Source organism: Camelus ferus, chromosome 23 (genome assembly GCF_009834535.1).
Source record: "Camelus ferus isolate YT-003-E chromosome 23, BCGSAC_Cfer_1.0, whole genome shotgun sequence".
Taxonomy (NCBI): domain Eukaryota; kingdom Metazoa; phylum Chordata; class Mammalia; order Artiodactyla; family Camelidae; genus Camelus; species Camelus ferus.
Window position 1 is genome coordinate 24,971,190 of NC_045718.1, and position 23,487 is coordinate 24,994,676.

The window sequence follows — 23,487 nt, forward strand, 5'->3', positions numbered from 1 at the left end:
TATTTCTAATCTATTTATTATAGAGTATAGGAGGTAGAATCCTACTTGTAAAGAATTAAGGAATAAGTGAGCAAAGAAATGGAAACAACAGTTATAGATCATTTTTTTAAGAAGGCTGGTAGTGGATGAAGGAGAGACTGCAGTAAATAGCATGACCAATTAAAAGCATTTAAGAATAGATCTGGAGGGAGGGTATAGCTCAGTGGTAGAGCACTTGCTTAGCACACATGAGGTCCTGGGTTCAATTCCCAGTACCTCCATTAAAAATAAATAAATAAAATTAGAAATAAATGAATAAATAAACCTAATTCTCCCCCCCCCCCCAAAGTATATGGAGGAATAGATCTGACTACATTTTTAAGCATGGTAGAAGAGCAATACTATTGATTCAAGTGATCTTTTAAAAAATCACCTTGGGGCAAAATATTAACTTAGGTTAAAAAAAATCTGATAGAATCGAAAAAAGTTTTAACCATGAGTTTAATAACTTGCATTTTTTTGTTTAGGTTCTACTATAACTTCTTTGTGAACTTAAATAAAATCACTCCATTTCTTTAGGTTTCCTTTGTTGATAAAAGTATGATTTCAAAGATTAGCTTCGTGGATTATTAGTTTTATGCTTATCAAATTTAAAAAAAAGAAAATTTCCAAAACTGTTAGTAACAACAGTTAATATTTATTGGACATCTTTTATGCTCAGGAATTTTCTAAGAACTTTATATCCATTAGCTCATTTAATCCTCACAGTGACTTTATGAAGCAGATACTATGATTACCTATATTTTATAACTGAGGCAAAGAAAGGGCAGGTAACTCAAGGTCACACAGATGGTAAGAGGCATGGACAGAATTTGACCTTCAGCAGTTATGAACTGGGGTGTAATCTCTCTCCAACTATAAAAGTAAAAATTACCTTTTTATATCTTTTGAGGCAGGAAGAAAACTGCCTGTTTACATTAATTATGAACTTAATAAATACACATGGATGGAAAGATGTACTTTGTTCTGAGATAAATTTGTTAAATCACCACATAATGCTTTTCCTCAGCTCTCAAATAGTAGTGAACACAACTATGCAAACAGATTGCTTTATCAAACCCCTACAGAGCACTTACTACGTGCTCGGCAGTCAGTGCTCTACAAACATTAACTTACTCAATTCTCAGGACAATTCTGAGGCAGAGATTATCATACTCTTTTTATAACAGAAGGAATTAAGGCTCAGAGAGGTTAAACAACCAGAGGTTAAAGCATAACTTGTAAGAATGGGGATTCTGAGGCACACGCACAAGTCTCATATTTATTAACAAGTCTGATTTTAATTATTCTACTGTTGTGGAAAAATGTGTTACAGCTCGGTGTTACAGCTCAGTTGTGACAGCAACCTGGATTTGGGCGAGAGACCAAGCAGCAGCACTTGGAGAGTTGGAGAACTCAGGTTTATTACACCAGCAGGCCCAGACAAGTTAATACTTTTAAACATGGACCCCTTCTGTAAGTTTACACAGGCCTTTTATAGGCTGCCAGTTTTACACTTTGCACCTCATATGCAAATAAAGTACAACAGAAGTTGACCAACCAGGAACAAGCTTTGTAGAAATAGACCAATTAGGAGTGAGCTCTATGCAAATGAAGTATTATAAATGGACCAACAGAAGTTAGGGAAGTGGACCAATTAGAAGTGACAATAATAACCAATCAGGAGTGAAGGAAATAACCAATCAGAAGTGAGCTCAGGGAACCAACAGAATTCTAGGTGTAAGTTAGCCGCTTTAGAGGCAAAAAGTGAGATAGAATCTCTGGGCCAGGGAACCAGAGGGTGCTGGGAGGAGAGCAGCGGCCCTGTCTAGGGGTCCTGCTGGTCTTTTTATGGGGCTTCCCGCCTCATTACCATCCTGGAAGAGCAAGATTGTTTTTGTTTGTTTTTTGGTGGTTAAAACGCTTATAAAAGAAAAAAAAAGTATCTTTTCCCTGTCCCACCCCATTTATATAAAGATCTGGAAAACGATGTTACTTAACTTTCCATTTTGGTTTCTCAGAAGCAAAAAATAAGGAATATTCCTCTTTTCCTTATTTCCTACACTTGGTAAATTAACATTAGAGGGATTTTTTTTTTTTAAACAGTTACTATATTTAGATACCCTATTCCTGGAAGTAATCTATTTCTTTTTGTTGCTCAAGTTAGTGACACATGACTAAGTATTCAGGTCATACATCAAATCTAAAGCATTCTACAAAACAACTCTTATTGAAAGTCTATTTTAAAAGCTCAAGCTAAATAACAAAGTTCCTGGCTGACAGACAATGAATTGTTTCAACCATGAAAATAAAACACCTGAGAGCTCTAATTGTGGAAACAATACAGGTTGTTTCAAGCAATCACACTAATACTAAGTGTTGGGGGAAAAGTACTAGATTCTCTGCCACTTGGCTTCTTGAATCTCTTGCTAATGTGGCAACTGGAAAATCAAGACCCAAGAATAAATAATTTGCTAAATAACAATTCAGTATTTTAAAATACCCAGTGCAACATACAATAGGCATACTATTAAACAATGCTAAATTTTAAGATCACATTTTCATGGTAACTCCCATCTCCAGGATTCCAATTGACAAAACGACCTTAAAACTCGATATTCACCATTATTTTTATCTCAATCAATCCTAATTTTTAAAAATCTCAATAATTCTAATTCAACGACTGCTAAGCCTGTGAGTGGTCTGAACTTTCCATCTTGTTCACTGTGTTTGTTTCACCAAGATGGGGTGTAGGGCTCAGTTCTGTGCGCAGAGAGAATAATATATTTTTTCCTACACAATTCAAGTACAATACTTAAGCTGCAGGTCCATTCTTTCCTACAAATAGTTCTAAAAGTCACACTTGCCATAGAAAAATACAACAACCAATGTTTTGGTCATCTTAAACCAGAAGGTCATTCACCACTTAAATCAAGTCTTTCCTCAAAAATAAGCACGTATTTCCCATTAGTTTATAAAAAAGATGATGCTTTTACTCCATGATACTCTCTTAAGTAAGTTCTTTCCTCATCAACTATGATTAAATTTAGTGTCATCTAATCCTTTCATTCCTTCACAGCTAGTGGGACCTATGTTACCAGGAACAATTATTGAGAAAAAACAGGCCAGTTCAATAACTCAAAGAAAAAAATAATATTTATACTAGATGAAAGTACTATTAATATCTTATCCAGCAATTGTGATGCAGAGTTTTTTGGGCTATTTCTGGCATATAAAACTCCCAGAATTTTCTAGATTTGAAATTAGAAGACTGTAGAAAGAGTATTACCAGGGTCAAACTCACAAAGGGACAAAACTCAAAGAAGCAAAAAGGCATCTGTGCTAGGCATACAGAATCATGTGAGGAGCCTTGTTAAAGAACTGGCAGGTCAACTGGCAAAGTTTAAGTAAGGTCTGCAGTTAGATAATTATGTCAATATTAACTTCCTGATTAATTATACTAGGTACATAAGATATCCTTATTCTTTAGGAAATATATATGGAAATATTTAGGGATAAAGGGGGCTAATATCTGCAACATATTCTTAAATAGTTCAGAAAAAAAAGACTTCGATAGATAAATAGGGAAAACAATAACGCAAATGTGATAAAATGTTAACACTGGGGAATCTAAAAGTTAAAAGATATATATGAGAATTCTTTAAACGACTCTTGCAAATTTCTTGTAAGCTTGAAATTATTTCAAAATAAAAAGCAAAACAAATGAAAAATTACTGGTTACCACTGCCAGAAATTTGATTCAGTAAAGTTTGAGAGGGGCTTGGCATATGCATGTTTAAGAAAATTTCCAAAGTATTTAAACGCATGCTGTCAGGGGCACTAGTCAGGGGCACTGAAAAATGAGTACTCAAGCAACAATGCAGTTTTCTTTATCCATAAATGAAATAATATAAAATTCTAACAACTGCTGTGACATGACACTGCTTCCATAAGAGGATGTGTTTTATGACTTATAATAAGGATTGCTCAGTCTCCATTCAATTCACTTAATATTTACTTAATGCTTTAATATGTTAGAATAAGAGAATTTTTTACCTATTATTGTCTACTAAATACATTTTTAGAATGTATGTGATTAGCTACTCTAAATGGCATTCCAAAGGTAACTTACCTCTGAAAATGTTTGGAGTAGTTTGTTTACTTGAGCAAAGGCCTGTGGAAGAATGCCATCATAATTTGACCTTGTACTGAAAGCATGTAGCAGACTTTTAGAATCCTGAAGCAGGAATTTCACTGTTGTAATATCCACTGCATTATTAGCTGGCAACAGAAAATTATGAAGAAAAAATATGTAAGAGTGAATATACAATACAAAAATGTCTTTGGAAAAATATCTAATTAATAATAATTATGAAATTTAAGAGGCGTACACATTTACACCTACAGGCCTCTCCTTATTTCTCTCTCTGGTGTAAAAAGCAACAATCAGTTTTAGACAAAGTTCTTGGAGCAGATTCTGGCATTCCGTACAGTCAGTCCTCCCTATTCACCAGTTCCACGTGCACAGATTCAATCAACCATGGGTCAAAAATATTTGCGGGAAAAAAATTGCCTCAAGATCCAAAAATCAAAACCTGAATCTGCATGCACATCTATTTACATAGCATTTACATTGTATTAGGTATTATAAGTAATCAAGAGTTAATGTAAAGTATACAGGAGAATGTGTGTAGGTTATATGCAAATACTACACCATGTTATGTAAGGGACTCGGGCATTGAGAATTCTGGTATCCTTGGGGATCCTGGAACCAATTCCCTGTGAATATCGAGACTGTATTCAAATTCCAGAACTTCCCTCAACTTCAAAGTAAAAGTAAGTGAAAGAACATTATACTCTTCAGAAAAGAGAGAGAATTACCAAACAAATGAGTTAAACCACAGATTTTCAAAACTGAGGTTGTCTGCATACAGATTACCAGGAGACATCATAAGAGTCACATTTTGGTGATAAGCACTTAAGTTATAAGCAGTACCTTTCATAATCAAACTCAGTTACCATGTAGTGATTTATCTTCAAATTCCAGTACATGAAATGTAATACTAGATTTATTCAAAATGTGTTCTCTCTGGACACCATACAACCTTAGCAAAAAATAAACAACCTGAGTAACAAGGAGCTGTGGGAAAGAGAATCCAGTGGAATTTTCTTCCCACATAAATTAGGAAAGTTAGTTAATCTACGAGTAATCATTTAAAGGCATAACAGTTTCCTCTTAAGGAACTAAAGTTACTTTAAATTCTCAAATCAGAAGTGGTGACAACGAAGTTAAGTAACTTTCTAATGTCACCGAAATCAGAGCAGAAAAAAATCATTTCCATTATTAAGACAGAGCACTAAACAACAGTGTTCAGAGGCGTTCACAGTAAGCATGCTACAGTGTGCTTGTCCTGTTTTAACATTCACAGCTCAGAGATTGTTACATTCTGAAATAGCAGTATGGTTTTTCACTGGCATTGAGTTTAAAAAAAGTTTCTTTTTATCACTTATACAAGTATTTGCTTGTGAAATATTGAAAGGTTAAATGAAAATAAAGAGTCTACTTTCATAATTAATTACACAATATTCAGAAATTCTAATCTAATTTGATGATTATAGCCAAGCTTCTGGCTTCCCTTTTATCAAGCAGTCTATTTCTTTACAAAACACTTTTAGTTATTTTTAAACACTTTACAAAAGACTTCTACAAAACACTTTTAGTTATTTTAAAAATCAATGACTAGTTTAAATTCCTGTGGGAAAAGAAGAGATGAGAGATGCTACACAGAAGACGAAACGAAGGTTTGATGAACCTGGAAATCTCCTCAGGAGAAGAAATTGGGCACAACTTTTAAGGGTACTTCTCCAGTGTAGTCTATGTTCAGTAGAACTTACATCCTTGAATTAATCATTTTATTTCTAACTTACAAGAATTCTGTATTGTGGGCAAAAGTATGATAACAATGATCAATCCAGTGGCTAGACTCAATGTAAAAATAAACCTTACATGGTTGAAATAGTTTAATGTTTATAAAAATTCAATAATTATTTAGGTTAAAGTTAATATGACCACAAAGTCAGAAAAAGCTACTACTCATTTTCCACACAGTTTTCTATGAATTGATCTAAGGATACACATTTGGTATACTGAAATTAAACACATACGTATAATTCAACAGCTGAGGATATTCTTAAAAGATAGTGAGCAAAATCATAAACTGATTTTTCTAATTCAAAATCATTTTAGAGCAGAAGGCTTTTTTATAATTCTATTACACATTCTTCACAAGTCAGTAAACATTAGGCATCAGATTCTTCTAGACCTAGAATCAATAAAGTTTGCACACAATGATCCCCAAAATGAGTTTTCAGCAAAAGGAACAGTTACCATTTCTTCACTTCTCTCCTTGTTAGAAATAAGTAGTTAGAGCTGCTGGCTCCTACCTCTAAGCTGTATGTAAAACACTGCCCAGCCCTGGAAAAACAAATGCAAAATGGCAACCAGATACCCCGTGTTTAAAACCAAAGCTTGCCCAAGATCATACATGGTTTATGGACTTTTTCTTTTGATAGAATCAACTATATTATGCCCCTAGTAAAAGTTATGAAAAATGTTTCTATACATCTTACAAAACTGCTTTGAAGGTCAGTCCAATATGTTGTTCCACATCCCTTATATAATAATGCCCCTAATAAATAATTTCTATAGTTAAAGACCCATGCCTGGAAAGTGTCTTTACTTTAAAAATCGGTAACTTTTAAAAACAGATATTCACACACCATCTACCACATATAGTCATAAGGCACTGACTAGGCACTTTAAATCCCTTGGGGGAATATTTAAAGATATAAAACATTTTCAAACAGTTTATATTTCAAGGGAAAGAGAAAAGTGGTATGCCCACCATAGAATGTTCCTGGTTTGCCTTAGCTTCCAAGAAGCTTAGTGTTAAAATCTGCATTCCAGTGTTGCAATAATTGTTTGCATATGTTTTATAGTAAAACTACCTTTCTTATTCTTCATTACCTGGCTCTTGTACCTGTAAGCCTAACTTAAACCCTCTTATACTCAGGTTGTTATTTAATGGACCACATAAACTCACAGTTATTTTTTAAAGGTGGACAGAATATAATTAATACTTAAAACAATAAACAGATCACTTCATGTTAGGAGTTCGAGAAAAATCAAGAACCACCTGAATAACCTAATAACGGTTACACTCTGCTTTTTAAAGGGACAGCAAGACAAATCTAGCTGTTCTCTTTGGATAAATAATTTACTCTCTCAAGACTAGTTTCTTTAATCATAAAACACTTTAATAACATCAAATCAGTGCTTTTTCACATCTTTTTCTTCTTAGTAGAAGAACTTTTGTTTTTTAATCCTACATGGAAACTCCATATATAAACAAATAAAAGAAAACTGCATGGCTGAAGTTGGGGTTGAGGGTCAAAGGTCCACTAATACAAGGCTCCCCATCAACCTTTCCACCTCCAATCTGTGGCAACTGTAGAGGGACTTCAAGAAGGCTCTGTGCAACAGAGTTTAAAAATCACCAACTAAGTGCTTGACTGTAGTCTCATCTGATTCTAAAATTCACTATGCACCAAAGCCAAAGGTTTCCTATTCTTTATCCACATATTTCAGATAGAAACCTTGATATACTATTTTTCAAAATTAGTACATGAAATATGGTCAAAGTTGGTATGTTAAACATGATAAGAAATGAAAAAATCTAAACAAATCTATTTGCATACCTAAATAAACTATAAAACCGGGCTTAAAAAGTTTTCAAACATTATTAAAAATTGTATGTTCACACTATCCAGGAACATCAACAATGATACCATTCTCAGCTGCAAGCACTAGGAATTGTATCCACTCATCCACCTGCCACAAATCTCCTTAAGAAATCAGAGGTATAAATGGTTAAGGAACTAATTGACAAATCTTTATTAATTCATCTTCACATTCTATGGAATGTATCTGTTAGTCTGATTTTAATACAACATTGCTAAAGATAAAATTAAAAAATTCATACCTTTATAGAGATTTTCATATAGGCTCTCAACAGTTACAAGCAAGCTCTTTTCCATAACTAATCCAAATACAGCCAACCAGTGTTTTCTAAAGCACTGTAATAAATGTATTAAAGTCCACGGTGGTTTCAAGTACAGAATCTAGAAAAAATCAGCATCATTGATTTATTATTTCTACTATTAAAAAGTACCTATTTAGGAAATCCTACATATACTTCTTGGCAAAATATAGTTAGTGAATTCCTTTTTAAACTAAAATATGTTTTATTAAAAGGAAATCATAATTTTAAAATGCTAATTCCATCACAAATTGGTTTTGTAAAATTCGTATTACTATTAATCCTTAAAGCTCCAGAAACTATGTGTGTAAAAAGAAAGCATAGCTCTGATCAGAAGAAGCATAGTTTTATTCAACAGAGGTTATCAATCTACTTTTCAACATGGTCATTTCTATGAGGAAATCAATCTAATAATTCCATAAAACTAGGAGAAAAATCTATATAGAAAATAGTTGTCAACTATAATTGACACTTGCTACACTCTTATAAAAACACGTTAATAAAGATTAATCATTTAGTACTACAAAATGTCAGCACATCTTTTTTTGAATCACTCATATGCAATGATTTTCCTGGCCTCATTATGAAATCTAATTTATGGCAACTTTCCTAGAATCTTCTACTCACTCTTTATCATCTTGGTTCAACACTTGATAACATAATCAAGCCATAATGGCAAATATTAGAATCTCAAAGCATATCTGGAATAGATACAATTTACAATTAGTGGAGAATAATGTTTCTCCTAACTATACACGTGAATAGCAAACATTAAGCTAAAAAACCCACTATTGCCAAATGTGTTTTATTGGCTGTGGAAAGGATGTGAATCTAAAGAAAATTCTAAATATTTTGCTAATATGATCAAATTTATACTCTGATTCTCATAGTTACATGACATAGCCAAAATACATACTTCTTTTTCTGAATATATATTGCTAGGGTAATTCCCTAGACATTTTGACTCAAGTAAACTAAATATGTGAGAAGGTTTCCTGAATTCAATTTAAGCCCCAGGGAGGCAATGTGTCTGACACACAGTAGATGCACAATAAATATCTGTTTACTAAAGAAAGAATGATAAAGCATAGTCCTAATCTTTGGGAAATGTCCATTACTTAATTTCCAAAGAATTATTCCAAAAACTTCAAGAAAAAAATAGACTGTGGTCTAGATTATTACAACAAAGTTTATACATTTTATACAAGTAATGTCTCTTACAATAAGGTAACAAATCTTTAGCCATGAAAAAGAAATTTTCCACTAAGAGCTGAAATAATCACCTCCATCCAGAGGTTTCCAAAAGCGATTTTCATTTCTGTTTCTAATATTGAAGATAAAGCTGTTCCAAGAGATTTTTCAAGATCAGATACAATGCTTTCAAGTTGAATGAGTAGCCCAGAATTTGTAGATTCTTCCTCAAAGTTCTCCTCCAAAGATGTTGCCTCTTTAAAACAAATAGTTATAGGCTTTATTTAGGACACTAGTAGTAAATAGTTTACAAATATAATTGGTAATTGGCCATAAATAATACACATTTAATGTATAGAATTAGTATCTGAGCTACCTAGAAAACAAATGAATATCTTGTTTTTAAAACAGTGTTTAGAAATTTATCTCCAGTATAGTTGTTTTAGATGCAACATTACATTAGCAAATGCTTTATCTTTTTGATAAAAGACAACTAAGTATTTTTGCTAAAATAGAAATTTGAGAAATGTGTGTGATATTTTAACCAAAATTTAAATTTTATTATTTTCAAAAAAAGTAAAAATTAAAAGAATGCTTTGTATCTGTTTATAACAGAAAACCAAGAACTATGGATCAAAATGTGTTTTTTCCACAAATAGTATATTCTCCCAATCACATTTTGGTTTCAAAAAGACCAAAATCTCTGTGTTATGGCTTCCCCTTCTAAAATGAGTTTTTATTATTTTACCTGATGTTATTTCTTTATCATTACTATTTTGACATCTGCAAACAATTGTAATTTCTTTATGGCAAAATTCAAAATATTAAGTGGCTTATCTCTACAAATACAAACCAAGGATTTAAAATGACAGTAATATAATGGGCAAACCAAAGTATGCTTCCCTTGAAAAACCATAAACTAGAATATCCTATTACTCCCTCTGGATACTATTTTGAATATTACGACGAAACAAATGTTATTACCAAAAAAAGTCAAATAATTTACGTGTATGTATCAATATATGAAGCATATATATGCTGTTTGAGACTTCAGTACTTTCCCCACAGAGGTAAATGATGGAATGTATTTTTTTAATTATGTCAGGTTTAATATAATATTCCACCAAATACCAAGCTATAGAACAGATTATTTTGGTGGGAAAAGAGATAAAACAACGGTATTGCCTTTAGCTTTCTTAAGTATTAGTTTAAATTAAAAAACAAAATATTATTGGAGTCCTTTAAGTTTCTCTATTATTGAGTTTTTACTATATTAATAGAAGTTTATAAATGTGGAACTAATTTTAAAAAGAAGCTAAAAATTTCTCTCTGCCTCAAATGAATATTTCTTGTAACCATTAATTTAAAAGGTATATTCTGTAAGGTGAAAAATAGGATGCACACAGTGATTAGAAATATATAAAAATGTATGTGAGTGTACGCACAAAAATTCAAATTAATTTGTAGAAGTATATGTAGAAGGCAAAAATGTTATGTTTTCTTTTAGACTACCATTATAATTTTTCATTCATTTCTACCATTTATGTGCCAGCAAATACTCTAAAACAATGTTATTTTAAATGTACAAAATAAAAATTTACTGTTAATTCCAGCTGTTATCATTCATCTTAGTACATGAAGTAAGATATATTTCTCATTGTTCATAGTAAGAATACTACCTGCTTTCAACTGTTGTTTAGATATACAAGGCTGATGACATACATCTGTGTTCAGAGACAAGTTTAATAACTCTCCACTCAATTCTTCTTTACTCAGTGACTTCACACCACTTATTAGGCCTTTGTTTCTTAAGTTTCTATCATCCCTAAGATTGATTTAGGAGGGAGAAATATTTTATTTTTTATGAGATAAATCACATGGCAAGCAAAAACACATGGAATCTAATCAGAAGCTGGTGATTCTCAGCATATATATTAACAAAGGATAACAGTTTTTAAAAATACAGACAATAAAAGAATTAACATACTTAGAGTCACATCATATGAACTTTTAAGAATAATTATTATTATATATAAATGTTTCCCTAGTACCAGGCACTGTTCTAAGCACTTATATATCAATCCATTTAATTCTCACAAAAAAGCCCTTTGATAGGAGTGCTACTAATTTTATCCCCATTTCACATATAAGAAACTGAGGTATGAAAAGGTTAAGTAACTAGTTCAAAGTTATACCTGGTTAAGTAGGAGATATATTTGAACAAAGGACTATGATCACCCCAAGAGAAATAAACATAGAGAACCATTGTAAGATCAATAATTTACACATGGCAGGCAATTACAAATTTACTTAAGAGTGAGCGTAAGACAAATAGTGTGAATTTGTTATTTGCTGAAAGTAGCCAATATGATTAGAGTATGGTACATGAGACCAGTTTACATGGATACAGAGAAAGGCAAGGACATTAATAAACTGAAAGAGATTTAAGGGCTTCAATGAGGAAATGACATAATCAGATCAGTGTTTCTTAAACTGTTGTTGTTGAGCCTAGAAGGATTCCAGCCTTTGTTAATGACAGAGTATCTTGGTCTGACTAACTCTCCCATAATGAGAATTAGAAAATCTGGACACCCCCCAACCAAAAAAAACAAACCTGTTGGAAGGCACTAGAGAACAATAAAATGTAGGTAGAAGGTGGAGGGAAGTCTACATTCAATACACAGACACTGCACTGGTAAGAGGTACAAGTTTCTTTTTGCCCGAGGGCATTCCCCAATTTATCAATGCCTTACAACAGAAATCCACAGACTCTGTGGTTTGAAATGTCAGAAGGCAATATTCAGGGCTGGCCAGAGCATATAGAAAGTTAAGGGAGAAACTGAAGAAGGGAGGAAACTACAGAGAAAGTGAGTCCTAAAGTCTGCTTATAAATTATGCTCCAAAAATCAACATACTGCCAAGAAACAAAGCAACCAACAGAACTAGACTCAGATATGACATAGATTAAAGCTATCTGATAGGAAATTGTAAATAATTTTGATTAATACGCTAAAGGCTCTAATGGAAAAAGTAAATAGCATGCAAAACCAGATGGGCAGTTTCAGCATAGAGGAAAATCATAAGAATAAAATCGAAGTGCTAACAATAAAAAAATCTATAGTGACAGAAATGGAGAATGCCTTCAACAGGGTCCTCAGGAGACTCAACACTGGCAAGGAAAGAAACAAATATTAAGACAGTTCAAAAGAAAGTATCCAAACTGAAACAGAAAGAGAATAAAAGGTTAAAAAAATATGTAACAGCTGTGAGACAATATCAACTGAGCCAAGTATGTGCATGTATTAGTTATCTATTGCTGTGTAAAAATGTGTCCCCAAAACTTAGCAGCTTAAAACAAACATTTACTATCTCACACAGTTGATAAGTCAGGAACCTGACAGCAGCTTGACTGAATGGTTCTGGCTCAAGGTCTCTCACTAACTTGAAGCATGCTGTTGCTTAGGGTTGCAGTCATCTCGAAGTTTAATTGGTACTCATTGATGCGGCTCCTTGCAGGGCTTAGCCTTTCACTGGTTCTTGGCTGGCAACTTCAGTTTCTCACCACGTGGGCCTCTACGTAAGGATGCTCACAGCGTGGAGTTTGCATCCCCAAAACACGTGATCCAAGAGAGAGGAAGTAGCAAAGGAGTGCCCAAGAAGGAAGTCCCAGTCTTATATAACCTCATCTCAGAAGTGACATATCATCACTTCTGATGCATGCTATTTGTCACAAAGACAAGGAAGCCTGGTACAATGTAGGAGGGGATTACACAAGGACATTAATACAAAGAGGCAGCAATTATTGGGTCATCTTGGAGGCTGACTACTACAATGTAATTTTGCAATACCAGAAGGAGAAAAGAGGGAATGGGGCGTAAGAAATATTTAAAGAAATAATGGCTGAGAATTTTCCAAAACTAAAAATAAACATCAAACCATAGAATCAAGACACTCAGAGAACATCAAGCAGGATAATTTCCCCTCTACTACAAACACCTGGGCATATATGCTAAAGACTGCTAACACAAACTGCCAACAAAGCAAAACACAAACAAAAACTCTGAAAGCAATGAGAGGGAAAAAAGACACATTACATACAGAGGGAAAAGATAGCACTTACAGCAGATTTCTCATCAGAAATCAAACAAGCTAGAAGAAAATGGAATGACAGCTTTAAAATACCAGAAGAAAAAGTCAACCCAGAATTGTATATCCAGCAAAAATATCTTTCAAAAAAAAAAAAAAAAAGAAAAGAAAGAAAGAAAGAAAGAAAGAAAGACATTATCAGACAAACAAAACCAGAAAATTCAATGTCAGCAGACTCACACATGTCAAAGAAAGCTGTTTAGACAGAAGGAATATGACTAGAAATCTGACACCAGACAGAAACTTAGATCTATAAAAAGAAATGAAATATGTTAAAAATGGAATGCAAGATTAAAATATTCTTATTTCTTATTTCCAATTGCTTTAAGTGGTAAATGGTTGAAGCAAAAAATTTAGCTAAGTATTCTGTGCTTATTGCTTCTGTAAAACATATGACAATAATAGCAAAAAGGATGGGAGGAGAAATTCAAAGCATACTAAAATCCTTACACTACACATGAAGCAAGGTAGTATTATTTGAGAGTAGACTTTGAATAAGTAAAGATGTATACTGTAAACATTAAGGCAACCATTAAAAAGTTTTTTCAAAAATGTATAAAGTCAATAATTGAGATAAAACGGCACCATAAAAATACACAATTAATCCAAGGAAAGAAAGAAAAAGGAAGAAAAGAATAACTGAGCAAATAGAAAATAATTAGCAAAATGGTAGATCTTGACCCAAGCAATTAACTGTGAATCGTACAAACTCATCAATTAAAAAACCAGAAATTGTCAGATTGGACGAAAAATAAAATACCAACTATATGCCATCCACTAAATACTTAAATATAAAGGCATAGATAGGTTAAAAGTAAATAGATGAAAAAGACATATAATATAAATAGTAATCAAACAAAACCAGAGTAGTAATATTAATACTAAACAAAGGGAACTTCAGAACCAGGAATATTATCAGGAACAAAGAAAGACATTAAATAATGAGAAAGGTGTCAATTCTCGAAGACGATCCTAATGTGTATGCCTCTGACTACAGTGCTTCATAATACGTGAAGTAAAACAGAACTGAAAGGAGAAACAAACCCACAATTATACAGCTGGGAATTTCAATACTCCCATCTCAGTAATCACAGAACAAGTAAACAAATAATCAGTAAGATTATAGAAGACCTGAACAACACTATCAACAAACTTGACCTATTTGAAATTTATAGGATACTCTACCCACAAGAGCTGAATATACATTCTTCTTCAAGTGCACATAAAAACATTTACCAAGGTAGACCTTATTCTTGGCCATAAAGCAAAATTTAACACATTTAAAAAAATAGAAATCTCATAAATTATGTTCTCAAGCATTAATAGAAATAAAATATAAATCAGTAAAAAGATAACTGGAAAATTTGTAAATATTTAGAATTAACTGCAACAAATATCTAAATAACCTATGGCTTAATGAGGAAGTCATAAAGGAAATTATAAAGTATACTGAATTGAATGAACATACAAATACAATGTATCAAAATTTGTAGAATGCAACTAAAGCAGTGCTTAAAGGGAAATTTATTGCAGTCTCTAATTAATGATCTAAGCTTCCACTCTAAGAAGCCAGAAAAAGAGCACAAAAGGGGCATAAGAGTATTTTCTCTTGAAAGTGTTCTACGTATCAAGAGGGATGTGGGCTGCGCCAGTGCATCCACTGTCAACACTGTATAGTTAAGATTTGGGCATTTCAATATTATACATTTTCCCTCAAAATACAAAGAACTCTATAAAAATAATCATATGGGGGACAGGAAGTAGATGGAAATATAGATAACAGAAGAGTGGAAGAATTTTGGTAATTGTTGTAGCTGGGTACTGAGGAGTTTATTAACTCTTCTTCACTTTAAATGTTGAAATTCCTCATAACAAAATTTTTTAAAAATTAAAAATATTGTTACTTTTTAAAAATAAATGAAAGAGAGAAAGTGTAGCAGTAGAGAGCATAATAACTCTTAGAGTAGAAAAAGAAGAAAAAAGGAAAAATAACATCATTTGACATAGGATAGGAGCAGGGGGTATAAAGAAAAGAAGAGGTCTATACAGGACCTGCTATCTGACTGGGTGTAGACAATGAGGGAAAGGCAGGAATCAAAAAGGACCCCAAAGTTTCTGGCTTCAGCAAATGGGTGGAAAGTGGCACTTTTTATTCAAATGGAGAATAGTTTAGAAGGAAAGCTCAGGAGTTCATTTTTGGAGATGGTAGGTTCCAGACGTCTGTGAGATATCCAAGTAGAGATACTGAGTAAGTATAGGTGAATACACTAGAATTTAGAGAGAGATATGGACTGGAGATATTAACTGGGGGTTACTGGCCCATACTTACAACTGTAACTCTTAGTAAAGCACTTAGAATGAGATATAGTATATAGTTATATATAGTTATAGAAGGGTTCTCCTGTCATTGTCATCATCATCATCATCATCTATTGAAGTAATGTAAACGTATCTGCACAGTCAGTAGGTGTAACTGAGTACAGTAGGTATGATTATCACCTTTTATAGGAAAAAATAAAAATAAATAATAGGCTCACCTGGAACATGATAATGCCAGAATTAAAAGTAAAGTTTGACTACAAATTTTCATTTCACTAAAAAATGTTACATCTTAATTCAAAACCAGTGACTGCAGGAATAATGGAGAATTGATAACATCACACCAATTTAATTTTCATTTTAAGTTGAACTTAAAAAAATTATATAACAGTTATCTCTCAATTTTAGCTTATCTCAAATTCAAAATGATTAAGCTATTACTAATTCTGTCAGTCTTCAACAAACTCCAAGATGATATATTATGTCCTAGATTTTAAAAAATTTAGTATTAGAGATAAAACGCTCTAATATTTCCTTTAATACCAAAAAGAATAATACTATCTTTGAACACAGCTAAGATGATAACTGACCAAGCCCCCTTACAAGAAAAACCTTAGGGCTGTTCATTTGTATAATCACTCCATTTCACAGAGAACTCAGGCGTGACTATGGAACTGTAAAAACTCCATTTTGCAGTGAATAAAATTCAGACTAAAACTGCAAATTAAAATTGCTCTTATCTCATACATGATGAATACAATTTTGTTTAACATTATGTTACTTTTACCTTAGAATTAAGTCATGAAAATAGTCATTGGGAATGGAGGAATGGAAGGAGGAAGGGATAAGGAGGAAAATTACTTACTGAGAGCATTTTATGTACTGTGCATTCTTCTAAGCCACATATACACATATATATTTTTTTCTGACTAAATACTCACAATAACCTTATAAAGCAGGTATTATCACTCTCCTTGTATTTTCATACATGAGGTAACTAAGTTAAGTAACTTTCCAAGGTCATAAAGCTGGTAAGTGGTAGATCGAGAATTCCAATTCTAACTCTCTAACAGGTAACCAGGACATAACTGCATCATAAACTAGCCCTTCCCCACAAATTAATTACTTGATTAATTAATCCATTAACCCTTTTGCCTTGTGACCAAAAATGTCAGATTTTTATTTCTAAACTATTTTATTGGGCTATTAAATTGACTTTCCTCTGCTTTTCCAAAAGTTTTCTGAATAGCATATACGTTAAATTGAAATGAAACTTCATGAGATTCAAACCTCATTCTTCTATAGCCTGCACATTATAAGAATGTGAGATATAAATGAATATGCTTACTGGGCAGATTTAGAAAATTCTATGTTTCTGATTCTTGGCATGATGGATACAGTAAGATTTTTAAAAATTCTTTGGTATAAGTTGCTATTTTTTATTTTTTAGTTCTCAAATGACCTCTTAATTTATTATAAATTGCCCAGATGTTACAACACTTTAGCAGATTAATAAGATTTCCCCAAACTTTTATCCTATGCTCTAATCTGTTTGAGGCACACACAGGGATGAAAGGCTTAATGCTCTACAGAGGACTAACTAGAGAGTAAATTGCTATTTTTTTAAAGAAAGAGTAAATGACCATGAAACTCACGTGCACAAAATAACAAGAGAACAAGGGAATAATTCCTGGTACTGAAGACAGCACTTTAATACACGATCGTCATTGTTCTCATCACTCAATCCATCTGCAAATTCAGCAAAAGTAACAATCAATAAACACACTAAAAATCTAGAAACTGTATGAATAATCTAGGCCATATTTACATATCAAAGCATCCAAAAGAAAGATAACTTTTTAAATAAAAAGTAAGAGAAGACAAAGCAAAAACAATGCCTTGAAAATTCTGGACCTAGAATTCAGGTAGCACATAATTGTGGGTTTAAATAAAGTGATTAGTTTACTACTACAATGAAATAGGACATGCCTATTAATAAACCCAAAGGAAAGAAATGTCATTAGTGGGTTAAATGCCAAGTGAGAAACTAAAAGCTATGAATTCTAGTCTCAGTTTAGTCAATCAGAGATTATAAGTAAATTATATGATTACACTATGTACACCATGCTTAAAATGATCTCAACTTAAAAGAGGGCTGTAAAATAACGAACTACTGCTCTGCCAACACCAGTACTGCTTTCATGTGTCTGCTTTTTCTTAACCTCTAAGCAAGTGCATTTAGAGAGAGATGTACAGGAGAAGGCAATATGGGCCCTAGGCAGAGAATACAAAAAGTAATTTCTAACAAATGTTAATCAGTGGCCGCATGTCCTCTGGCATTCTCCAAGCCTTAACGTACATAGTAAAAGTTTGCTTTTTGTGAAAATAATGTAATGTATAGAAATAGAACCAAAGACTTTCTCATAAGTCCTTACATTACCTGCCTCAGAACCTCCCAGGGTATATATTCATAATATAGATGGCAGGACTACACCCCAGACCCACTTCTGGATAAGAATCTTTGCAGCCTGGACCCAAGGACTGATTTAAGTCTACGGTGAGTCTCTTACACACTAAAATTCAACATGTACTGGCTAGTAGTAAGCCTCAACTTTGTTCCCAGATTATAAACTGTTTTTCCTTCAACTTTTAGCCTAAATTACTTACATCTCTAAATTTTGAAATTAGGAAACTAATTCATTCATGCAATAAATATTATATAGGGTCTGTTTGTGCCAAGTCCCTGCGCTAGGTAACTGGACAAAGACAAGCTCTTTAGGGGCTCACAATTTCATGGGGAAGTCCAGACAGAACTCAACTGACCTCACAGTACATCCTATCCAGTTCTTTAATCAGATAACCAGTGAGCCAGACAGACACATATTACAGCACAATTCTCCTTCTTCCAGCTCACAGAGTAAATACCATAATAATGCAAAATGGGCAGCTCGAAATCACTAGTTAAATATAGCAACTCAATTTGACCAACAAAAGAAGATTTAAAGGGTATAGTACACCGCTCTAAAGATATCAAAGTTCAAGATTAACTGTTCTGTCACCTTTTCTATGGAACATGGGCTTGGAAGACACACCTAAAACTACAAAAATACTCATGAAATATTTTTTCAGCAAATATTTTTGAGCACTTGCTCAGGTACTGTTCAAAAGTGAACAAAACAAAGACTCCAGAAACAGACTGATCTGGGTTTGAATCCCTACTTTCCCACTTACTAGAGATGTAATAATGGGCAAACTGCTTAACTAGGATGATTAAATGAGAAAATTTACATGAAACACTTGGTCCAATATATGGTTATACCAAATGCTTCTTAAGTATGTATTTATTATTTAAGACTCAGCTTAAATGGCACCTCAATAGCAATGAATTTTACTCACATTTGACACCAAAGTAAATTCTGTATTAATTATAGTTAATATGATTTTTAACATTTAATGGAATTAAAGCTTCTCAACAGCAGGCTTTGTCACTGCTGCAGCCTCAACACTTTAGAACAGTGTCTGGTAGAAATATCTGGCAAATAAATGATTCAACAAAAATAAAATAAAAGAAAATCCAAAATGATGGAACAAATGTCTGGTGTAGGAGGTGTCAGATAACTTAATTTTTGCCTAAATATAAAAATAAAAAATTATAGAAAACCTGGAAAATTCAGAAAATATAAAGAAAATTAAAATAACTCATAATTCCATCAGCTTAATATAACCAGTATTCACCATCTATAAGTACATATGCATAATCTAAGCTATTTGGTAGACTTTATATTCTTTTTAATCTTATTTCATTTAATCTCACAGGCAATTGACATTTTCCAAAATACAGTATTGTCTCATACGGGTATAGCATTGCATCTAACGTCTCCAACTGTAAGACAGTCAAGTTGTTCCCAGTTTTTTGCTAAATAAATCATGCTATGATGAATGTTATTTACATAAATCATGGTGAGCATCTCTGATCTTTTTTAGAATAATTTCTAGAAAGAGAATCATCTCTTTAGGCTTCTTGATGTGCACTGATAAACTGCTCTCCTGAAAAGCTACTATTTCCTGTCCCCATAGCTCTGAGCACTGCAAAGTCTCCTATCAGGGGTTGGGAAGGAGTAACTTTCTAACTTTAGAAGCAATAAAAAGAAATAACAAAGGAAAAAGTAAAAGATATAAACTAAAATTTATAATTTCTTTTATACATAAAAATTAACATTATTAAAAATGGCAAACAGACAGGAAAATATTTGCAGTGAACAAACGGCTGACTGGTTTTATTTCTTCCTTTGTGAATTACCTATTAACAATCTTTGTCCATTTAGGGGAAAGGGATTTTTAGTCTTTCTAACCAATTCGACACAAACAAATTATCACCTATTTGAGACAATCAGCCATTAAGTATTTAATATATTAGCTCAACCAACATTCACAACCGTTTTTTCAGCTACAGGTTATTTCCTCCCATTTCATTTACTAAGTTTTCCTCACTTTTACCTTTCCCCAAGTCAGCTTATAAACTCAGGTCAATCAGATTTCAAATCCTATTCTCTTCATAATACATACTTGATCAAATAAATACAATTTTGAAAAGAGTAAGGGCAAGGCTAAAATTAGTCAACTAAGGTTATTTAACATAAACTATCTGCATTCAATTTGTGGCATTTTTTTTAATGGAAAAATGCTTGTGTAAAAAAATATATTATTATAATACTCAATGATTATAAAAGAAAATAGTACATGCAAAATAAGCAGTTATTAGATTTGGCAGCAAGTGTGCTTGACAGATGTAAAGTGTAATAAAAGACTGTTTTATTCTTGCCTTTCTCCAAACAAGTACTTTAATTTCACTCAATAATCCTCAATTAAGTTTTTTCATAAGAATTTCAATTTATCATTAGAATATAAAATGTAATTTAATTATGTTAAAATCACAAAAAATATTTCTAAATGATATCATAAAATCACAATCAACAAAATAAATGTATTAGATACACTGGTTTTATACAAAGAATGTTTTAAATAATCAGCTTGACAGACAGCAATGATACAGTGAAATACATAAAGGACTTATCTGACAGAGACAATTACACAAGTAATCTATTATTATATCTACAACCTTAACTAAAAGCACAGTTTAACAAAACTAAGATCACGTAGTACAATTCAAGCATCAAAATGAAATATGGATTTCAAGGAAGACCCAGAAATTGAAGCACCACAAAGTGTGAGACCACTACTATGACTTACCCTCCTTAATAATCCAAAAAGCAGAGACTGAAGAAGTCAAAGCATCAAAAAAGCACATAAAAATGGAAAAGTCAAAAGAAACAGAAGCATCTATAAATAACAAACATGGCCAAAATATCTACTCTAGAATTAACATAAGTCTCAACGTTAATCTACTGAAGGACTAGGACAAGTCCTCACCCCTCTATGTCTCAATTTCCTCATCAATAAAATGGATCTAATAAGAATCTCTTCCACAAGCACTATAACGTATTAGCTGTAAAGCACTTGGAAAAGGGTCTGGAGAATAATGGCCATATAAGTGTTGTCTATTAGTATCATCATCTAAACAATTATAAAATAAAACATAATTTGTATAACTAAAAAAAAATAAAAGAGTAAGTAAAATTCCCACCTCTTCTTAAGGAACTTAAGGACTGGGGCTTTACTGAAATGATGGTTTGGATCCGGGCTTTTTTAAAGTGTGTGTGTATGTGCTTTTTTAAGTCTTACCTGTTGGCAACACATACCAAAGTACTTACAGGGGAAAATAATATGATATGATACCTGAGATTTACTTTACTGCAGGAGTTCCAGGAGTTGGGGGAGAAGGGGAAAAGGAAGTAAGAGAATAAACAAGAATGACAAAATGTTGAGAATCTCTGAAAATGAGTGACAGATACACAGGGATTCATTATATTATTCTCTCCACTTCCATATTTGAAATTTCTTATAATGGAAAGTAAAAAAAAAGACCATCTAAGGTGTTCAACTTAATATGTTAAAATATTTTAGTATCTTCTTAACTTGAATAAGTGATTTTTTGTTTTGGTGGTTTTCCTTTAAAAACTCTTAAACATAGCACATGAAGTTCCTACTCAAAATGCATAAGCATTGTATCTGGAATACACTAAAAGCTAATTAATAAATATTTGTAAAGGGAATGAATGAAGGAATTAATGGTAGAGGCCCTTTTTCTAAGACTAAACAGCCATGCCAAAAGCTTCTTTAGAGTTAATATCATGATTAGATTCACCTTAGGATGAATTCTTTCATCTCTTATGGTGACTATGGTTATAGTAGGCAAAATAAATCCATGATATTTAAAATAATATAAATCTACATATATAAATAATTCTGAGTTAGGAAAGAATGAAATAAATCTTCTAAATAGATGTATACACTCTGCAGAGACAACAGTGTTGCTTTACACACAGATTTTTTTCCCGAATAGATATATAAAACATGAAGAATATACATTCTAAGTTTCTAAGGCTAATTTTAAAATGAGTTAAAAAAAACGAATATGGAAAAAAATAAAGTCAGGAGAAAATCTATAGAGCTTTATTTTTTAATTACCTCCTTTTTACAGGTTCTGACAAACCAGAGGAAAACAATGTCTGCCTCTTCATTATACTAACTGCATGCACCTAGGTCACTTACTGGCCTCATCACTCAAAATGGTATTTCAATGGGGGAGAGTATAGCTCAGTGGTAGGGTTTACTCTTCACGTGCATGAGGTCCTGGATTCAATCCCCAGTACCTCCATAAAAAATTTTAAAAAAAAGAATCCAAAGTACTGTAATACAGAGAACTATGCATACAGATCTATCTAGTCACCATCTGTGAAATAGAGACATGACCTAAGAAGGTCTAGGAGAAGCAGAAAAATAAAAATCAAAGACCTCCAAACCAAGCCTAACATAATACCTCAAAGCACCACTATGTCCTGCCATTTCACACTGCAACAGTTACAATTTTTTTTTAAGTTTTGCACCATTTCCTTTCAAGAGTGAATCAGTATCCAAACAAATCTCAATTAGGAAGCAACCTGAGAGAATAATACTTACAAAGTTTTTGAGATGCAAGTTGTATTGACTGACCCCATAGCTTTCTATCTTGATTTTTGAGACTGTCATTGATGAAATGAACTGCAGGTACAGCTTTGTGCTGGGCATGTTTCAGTAATTTTCCTGCTTTCATACGGTCCAGCTCTTGCACAACAACCCAGGGAATTATTAACACAAGTCTGTCAAAGCCTAAAAAATAAAAAAAGATTTCTTAGGAGTCAACAAATATCCATTGAGCTACTAAATCAAACTGCTGTAAGAGAATTGAAAGTTTTAAAGTATGAAATTCACAAACTAAAGGAAGAGGTAACACAGAAAAATAGGAACTAAAAACAGATGTGTCAAGAGAATGTCACAAAAATAAATGCTATCAGAGATCAAAGAAGACTAAGTTTAGATTGCTAGGTTAACCTGTAAAGGCTTTTTTGTTTTTTTCTTAAATTGATTATAGTGTGTGTGTGTGTGTGTGTGTGTGTGTGTGTGTGTGTGTGTGTGTGTGTGTATTTCACTATTTTTGTTACTTCACTAATAAAAATCTTCCTTATTAAAAAAAAATAGCATATCCAAATGGAAATAAGTTTGTAGGGGGAAAAAAACCCACATCACTGCACATATAAAATATCAACTCAAATAA

At 32.6% G+C, this 23,487-nt stretch overlaps 1 protein-coding gene across 4 annotated transcripts in view; it reads right to left on the reverse strand.

Moving 5' to 3' along the window:
• Positions 1-23,487, reverse strand: part of SWT1 (SWT1 RNA endoribonuclease homolog) — a 153,233-nt gene that overhangs the window by 108,971 nt on the left and 20,775 nt on the right. For all 4 annotated transcript variants that reach the window (XR_004314480.1, XM_032466482.1, XM_014560003.2 and 1 more), the window contains exons 9-14: positions 22,854-23,042; positions 17,429-17,522; positions 10,988-11,133; positions 9,401-9,564; positions 8,061-8,199; positions 4,151-4,299 (exon numbers count right to left, since the gene is read on the reverse strand). Coding sequence is in view for 3 of the 4 variants with exons in the window: in XM_032466482.1 (XP_032322373.1) it covers positions 4,151-4,299; positions 8,061-8,199; positions 9,401-9,564; positions 10,988-11,133; positions 17,429-17,522; positions 22,854-23,042 (881 nt within the window). In the remaining variant the exon portion in view is untranslated. The remainder of the gene's footprint in view (positions 1-4,150; positions 4,300-8,060; positions 8,200-9,400; positions 9,565-10,987; positions 11,134-17,428; positions 17,523-22,853; positions 23,043-23,487) is intronic.